Genomic DNA, 7,394 nt, shown 5'->3' with positions numbered 1-7,394 from the left:
GGGCCAGATTTTGCTGGGCTTAAATCAGACCTGCACAAAAGATCAGAACCAAGAGGGGGAAACAAACTCTGGTTGATTTAGCTTAATAGGGCTTATTAGTGCTTTTTATAAAGCTATGTGCCATAGAAAGTGCTTTAGAAGAAATCAGCTGATTATAACAGACTCTTTCCCTTCCTACCCACCAATAAAGAACATAGTCAACAACAACAAAAAAACAGACCATAAATAGATTTATGGCTTCTCACCAAACTGTGATAACTGTGATTAAATTCAGTTTAAACAAATGCCATATGTTGCCACCCCTCAAAAATTCCTGCCCCCCCTCGCCACCCCATAAATATTTTTCTACATCCGCCCCTGGTTGTGATCTAACAAAAGGCCAAAAAGAGAAATAAGGGAAAGTGCATTTTAACTCACAGCGTAACTCTCAGTATTGTTTGGTTTAACAAGTTTTGGAAGTGAAGGTGTCTCCCACTGCATGCGCTCCCCAGAAAGCCTGGTGCCAGCAGAAGTATTTTATGACGACTTCAGAAGAGACATCAGCTGATGCTTTTTGAGCACGTGTCTGCAGAAACATACTTTGCTACCAAGCACCGAGCTCTTGCCACACATTTGTGTTCTGCACACAAACACACGCACTGTTTCTCTGAATACACCCACAGCTCAACTGTAGTAGGTTTCATGAGTGCCAGCAGAATAAAGGCTGCTCCCCCTACCTCTCTTTCCTACCTCTATTCTTTTCTGTCCATCTCGATCAGTCGCTGTCTTGTTTGCCGTGCTTTATTTTCTGCTGCACCCCCCTTTTTCTGTAATGTTTTCTTTTTGTTTAGCTTTCCATGAAGAGAAAAGGTGTCCTACTTCTTTTTCACCCTCTCTGCCTCGGATCCAAGCACAGACTCTCTCGCTCTGCCTCCCTCTGGGTCTGTGCTCCCTATGCATCTTCTCCCTGTAACTGAGGGGAGCAGAGACTCATTTCTCCCCTCTTCCTCTACCCATCCTCCTCCTCTCCTGCTTTGCCTCTCATTCTCCGACTTCCTAACGCCGGGATAATGTTCTATTTCCAGCTGGTGATCATGGCTGGGACGGTGCTGCTGGCTTACTACTTTGAGTACACGGACACCTTCCCTGTGCACATCCAGGGCTTCTTCTGCTATGATAAGAGCTTCTCTAAGCCCTACCCGGGTCCAGAGGACACCAGCAAAGTCCCCCCTGTGCTCATCTACTCGCTCGTCACAGCAATCCCTACCCTCACGGTAAGAGTTCGTTCTATTGATTTAATCATTTGGATGTAAAAACTATGCTAAAATATTTATTTTAAGTAAAGTTAAAGCTGCATAAATATGGCGGAAACTTTGTTCCGTTATTTCTGCAGGTAAAGAACGTGTTTTGTAAATTAAATATTGAAAAAAAAATGCTATCTTGAAATAACTCAAAAATAAATTCTAATTATTATTTTTGAGAGTAACTTTGCTATTTCTTTAAATTAATTTTTTTCCAATCATTCTTTTTTACTTTTTTGTGATTTTATTTTTTTAACACTTTTTTTACACAATTTCATCAATTTGTTTTTCCGAATTGTGTTGTCTTTTAAATTCTATTCTTTATAAAACTCCTATACACATTTAAAATGTTCAGATTTTATTTTTCAAATGTATCTTTCTCAGATTGAGTTTTGGGAATTTTATTTCCTCCTAATTGCATTTTACAGATCAGATTCTCCTCAATTCTGGGGGCGGGGCTTGCTTTGGAGTGAGCGCTGAGACGCATTTCTATTGGTCTGCACGGATGTTAGCGTCAACATTTTCATTGGTCAATGGCAAGGGTGTGAAGCGATGTGATTTCAATTAGTAAAACAATATGAAAAAGAGAAATTTTAAATAATACAAATTGTAAGTATACAATCTTGAATTATTAAACAATAAAATACAAAAAAAAAAAAAAATTGAGATGAATTTAAAAAACAAAATCTGAGAAAACAAGTTAAATGTTAAGCCTTCTTTTGATTAAGGAGTTTCATATCTTTACATTTCTATTTACAAAACATGTTCTTTTCAACACAAGTGGAACAAAAATCACTCCATACATTAATGTAATCCAAGAAATTATATAAATACTCAGAGTAGATCCACAGGGTGCCAGGAGGTCATCCTCTCCCTCTTTGAGAGAGAAGTGTGTGTGAATTAGTGTTCGTGTGAGAGGAGAGAATGACCTAAAACAACAGTCAGCGCTGACCACACTGAGATGTAATGAGAAGAGGCAGACAGGTCATTAGAGGAAGCCACGGAGGAACTAACAGTAGAGAAGCAAGTGGGAGATCGAGTGCAGATGTGTGAGTGGAGACAGAGTGATAGTGACGGCAAGCAGATGCTGCCTGGAAAGAACAACCTGAGATAAAAGATGCATCAAATAACAGTGTGGAGGAACTATCCTTTAAAACAGAACACATGTAGCTGAATTTAAATGCTCTGCAAAAGTATTCACACCTTGTTAAGGTTCTCCCACATTTTGGCACTTTTTTTTGAGAGAAAAATGCAAAGTAGCACATAATTGTACACATGCACATACTGTATATTTTAAAATGTTTCACACATACTTTATATTTTAAGCAGAGATAGATCGACACATATGATGGCTGATTTTTTTTTTCTTCTATCTCTATCAGCCAATGCATGAATATGTCGGACGGTGTAGGTACCAGATCTGCCCCTTCTTATGATGTCATTATATGGCAACTCCACTCGGACAAACTGTATTGAACCCGTTTTTTAAGGATCAAATGTCTTTTGGAGTTTCAACATATTATTACCAATATTTGCAATTATCTTACATTTCATTGGTGATCTAAAGTAGCCGAAAATAGAAATCAGTCAGTCTTGAAGGAAAGTACTGCCTTCTAAGACTTTGCCATTCAACAAGGTGACACAAAAAGTCTCAGTTTATTTTTATTCTTTTTATTAAGATCTGAGGGCTGAGGAGGACAAAAGGAACATCCTTAAAAAAGGCTTTTGTACAGTAGAGATTTTAGACGAAGAAAATAACAAGTTTTCTACTAGTAGAAAACAAACGGTTGTTGTTGATACGAATTCAAAAGTAGTGTAGTTTAATATGGCTAACTGACCGAGCTAAAAGAGGCTAACCTGTTAGCTACTGAGCACAGCTAGCCACAGGGCTACCCAGCTCTCCTCCTTTATACCATGGTCTAACAGTTACTTTGTTCACCATAAACACATTTTTCCATTTTGTTATCGATCAGGTAAAACTTGGTCGGTCATTAGACACGTTAACGGACGCTGAACGATGTTATTATCGTTATCTGGGCAACCGCTATGTTTTTGATTATGTGGCAACGTTCAGCCAATCATTTAGCGTAACGTCGCTGGCATGCGCAGGACCCGAGCAAATCTGACCACCTGAGCAGATGTGGTACCTACACCGGTTCATAGTGAACTAGTTCTCTAAATGGGGTGAAGAACCCCTAGGGGGAGCCCAGTGTTGTTGCAGATGAGTGTGGTTGAAATGAATTACATAAAGTAAACAATAGACTAAATAGATTGCTTTTTGTTTATGATTGATAAAATATGAAATTCTGTTACACTCAAGATATGTTGGCTCATATGAATTGGTCCAAATAATATTACAAATCTGGGCTCTGTTAGACATGGCATTGGTGATGCGATACGATATGTGTCGCGATATTTGGGGCACGATACGATATTATCGTGATACTATAAAATCATTATATATTGCAATAATTTTACCTGTTGTCAAAGTTACATTTGTAGATACAAAAGCGAGTGCTGTATATGTTCATCAGAAGTTATTGATCATGTAATTTTTTTAGTATCCATGTTTTTTGGGGTTTGAGTCAGTCAACGTCTTCCACTTTGACTACCTCAACTACAGATACGATGCTGCACTGCACAGCAATAGGGATCCAAAGCACTAGCTGCCAGAATGGCGGTGCAGATATCCCATTTTCCCTCATTGTTTTAAGTAAAAAAATGTTTGTTTTAAAAAAATCGATACTAGATACTGAAATATCGATATTATATCTGGCATCCAAAAATCACGATATTTCACCAAAACGATTATTTCCCACATCCCCAATTTGAGTGGTATCAAAATAATCGGTATCTGTATTGGCCTTTAAAAACTCACATTGGTTAATTTTTACTTTAAGAATGAAGAACATTTTAGCCCTCCTGAGTCAGTAAATACTGCAGCAGCATCATTTGTTGAGAATGCACATCTTTAGAATATGTTTCTACAAGCCACTCAGAAATATATGATAATTTTTTACTAACAAATGATTAAAGCTCAATCAGATTGGATAAAGAGTGTCTATGAACACAAATTTACACCGATTATCCACAGAAACCAACTTAAAAAAAGAAAAAAAGCAGACTCTTATTGCAATCATCCTTTCTGGGATTTGACCTGAATTCAACATGCAGTTAAATCCTAACTCTGTAACATGCTTGTAAAGTATTAAAAACCATGAAAATATAACATGCAGGATGTTTTCAGCTAATGGTATTGCATATTTTATCTGCAAAGAGCATGCATCTAAGAGCAAAATATTGTAAACTGATGTCATTCTGAACTGCGGGATTCCCAGGAACCCTTCAATTTATTGCTCTGCCTTAGATTTAGGATTACTGTCCTGAAAGGTGCACTTTCTATAGCCTGATAAACCAGACTAAATGTTAGATTAAATCTGTAATTTAGTCTGGCCCCGATGAATGAGACTTTGGGAGATTGTTTATGAGAACAACCCATTGTTTTTCAAACCATGTCTGTGCCTATTGGTTAGGGCATAGGGTTTTAAATCCTGATGTTGTGAGTTCGGTCCCCCACTCCCAGAAACTGTCACTCTGGGTCCCTGAGCAAGACCCTTAACCCTGCACAATGGCAGGCCACTGCTCCCCAAGGGGATGGGTTAAATGCAGAGAAGTAATTTCTCAGTTCTAGGGCCTGGGGCATTGATCAGGCTAGACCAAAATCGCAGGCAAAATTGATTTTGGTCTCCGGCCGGTGGGGCTAGTTAACCAGGCTACACTTTCTACTCAGTTTGAGATTTTTTGAAACCTTTTCCATGTATTGCTCTGTATTTACCCTATATTCCCATCAGCTCTGACTGGGTTCCCTTTACCTTCTTATTAAAGCCTCCCTACAGCTTGATGCTGCCACCAACAAAGCAGCTTCTTTCACATGTTCAGCTGATGTGGGGCAAACATTAAACAACAAGTCTGATAGGTTTTCTTTTGCAATTATTGGCTTCCTCTACATTCCTTTCAAAATGTTTAAGGTTGTAGCTAATAATTGTTTTAGTGGTTGATTCATCCATTGATTATTTATCTGATTAATCAAATAATCAAAAAGAGAAACTCTTTACTCTGTAAGTTAACGTTTTTAGATGAAAACATTTTTTAGACTTTGGAAACAAAAATCCTCTGCTTGCATTCCAAATAATATAGACATAGGCATGTGTGTGTAACTTTATATTGTATCTTAAATGGAAGATGTTTGATTCGCTGTTGATCTTTTGTTCTAATCACTCCTCTAAGTGGGTTATTCTTATTTTATGAAATGGTATAATCTACAATCTGTGTACAACCACTGAATTTCTTTAACAAATTAGTTGATTCATTCAATGATTAACCCCAATTAATTATTCTATCCCTAATAAAGTACATTTTGTGAAGTGCGCCATAAAATTTGTTCACTTAAACTATGTATGGGGGGCTGTATTAGGGAATAGTTGGTAGCACTGCGCAGCAGCAAGAAGGTTCTGAGTTCAATTTCCGGCCTGGGGTCTTTCTGCATACAGTTTGCATGTTCTCCTTGTGCATATATGGGTTCTCTCCAGGTACTCCAGCTTCCTCCCACAGTCCAAAAACATGACTGTTAGGTTAATTGGGATCTCTAAGGCCACCGTTTCTCAATATGTGTACTTGTGTGTTCTCATGTGCTTGTGAAAGGTCATCAACCTCAGCCCTAGTACTATTCCAGTTCACAAGAATGCGAAGACCGAGAACAGATAAAGTCCCCGGATGTTGTTCTCGCCCCTCCCTATTTACCGAGTATGCATCATAGCAGACTTGTCCAGGTTGACGCACTGGAAGGTTAAAAGTTCTATTTTCTTTCGCTGTTGTTCAATAAAAGTACGTTTTAGGATCATTTGAGGTGAGAATAATATAGTTTAAAGTGTCACTATATGGTCCATTTACCAATTTAATGTATAATAAAAAAAAAAAAATCCGAAGTTGAGAGGATCACAGCAACCAGCGGACTTCCGAGGCTAACGGCAACCAGGGCTAACCGCAGCCCTTTTGCACAAGTCCTCTCTCGGCATAGTCTTGTGTGAAGTACTGCTGGCCCCAATGGCGATTTTTTGTTTTATTTGGCAAAATGTTCATTTGATTTTTGTTTATCTGACTGTGTTCATTATTATTCCACTAAATGAAAAAAGTAATAATTTGTTATTATCTAGAAACTAAATGCTTTGCAAGACTAGAGCTTTGGACGAGCCAGGCATGTGGTGACGTCACGAGTCTGTACTCGTACTCTAAAGAATTGAGAAAGGCCTAAGACTACGTTAACACTGCAGGCCTTGATGTTCAATTCCGATTTTTTTGTGAAATTCGATTTTTTTTTGTTGCTGTTCACATTTCCAAATATATGAGACTTGTATGTGATCTCCTGTATGAACTGCATTACATGCATACAACCTAAGTGTCCCACATGCGCAGTAGAGGACGCAATGATGTAAGAAGTAAACATGGAGGGTAGTGCTGGAACGCATTTAGCGATCTTTCCCAACCTTAAAAACTCAATCTTTCCAAGATGGTTAAACATAAATACTACTCTCCGCATTATCGTCCACCAATGTTGTTTTTTTCTTGCTACTTCTGCGTAGCAAGAAGCAGAAGAGTGACCACTGTCGGGTATTAACGAATTTCAGGTCGGATGAATGCGACCTGGCTCTTCAGACACAGGTCGCATTTGAAAAGATCCGATTCGTATCTGATTCAGGACCACATAGCCTTGTGGCGTGGGTCACATTGCAAAAAAATGGATCTGTGTTGTTCAGACTATCATGAAAGGATCAGATACAGGTCGCATATGGGCAATAAAAAGTCGGTTTTGGGTCACTTCAGGCTGCTGTGTGAACATAGCCTAATTTCTCCTTAGGTGTGAGTGGGGGTGCGCATGGTTGTGTCTTTGTGTATCTCTGTGTTGCCCTGCGACAGACTGCCCACCTCTCCAGGGTGTACCCTGCCTCACACCCATAGACACACCACGACTCTGAAAAGGACTAAGCGGGAGAAAACGGATGGATGGATGGATGGATGGATGGATGGATGGATGGATGGATGGATGGATGGATGGAT

At 38.9% G+C, this 7,394-nt stretch overlaps 1 protein-coding gene across 1 annotated transcript in view; it reads left to right on the top strand.

The window, feature by feature from the left end:
• Positions 1 to 7,394, top strand: part of plppr2 (phospholipid phosphatase related 2) — a 108,422-nt gene that overhangs the window by 52,023 nt on the left and 49,005 nt on the right. The window contains exon 3 of the mRNA XM_015389486.1: positions 1,065 to 1,253. Within this exon, the coding sequence (XP_015244972.1) occupies positions 1,065 to 1,253 (189 nt within the window). The remainder of the gene's footprint in view (positions 1 to 1,064; positions 1,254 to 7,394) is intronic.

The sequence above is a fragment of the Cyprinodon variegatus genome, unplaced genomic scaffold, assembly GCF_000732505.1.
Source record: "Cyprinodon variegatus isolate N-32 unplaced genomic scaffold, C_variegatus-1.0 Scaffold462, whole genome shotgun sequence".
Classification (NCBI taxonomy): Eukaryota; Metazoa; Chordata; class Actinopteri; order Cyprinodontiformes; family Cyprinodontidae; genus Cyprinodon; species Cyprinodon variegatus.
This window is presented reverse-complemented; position numbering and strand designations above follow the sequence as displayed.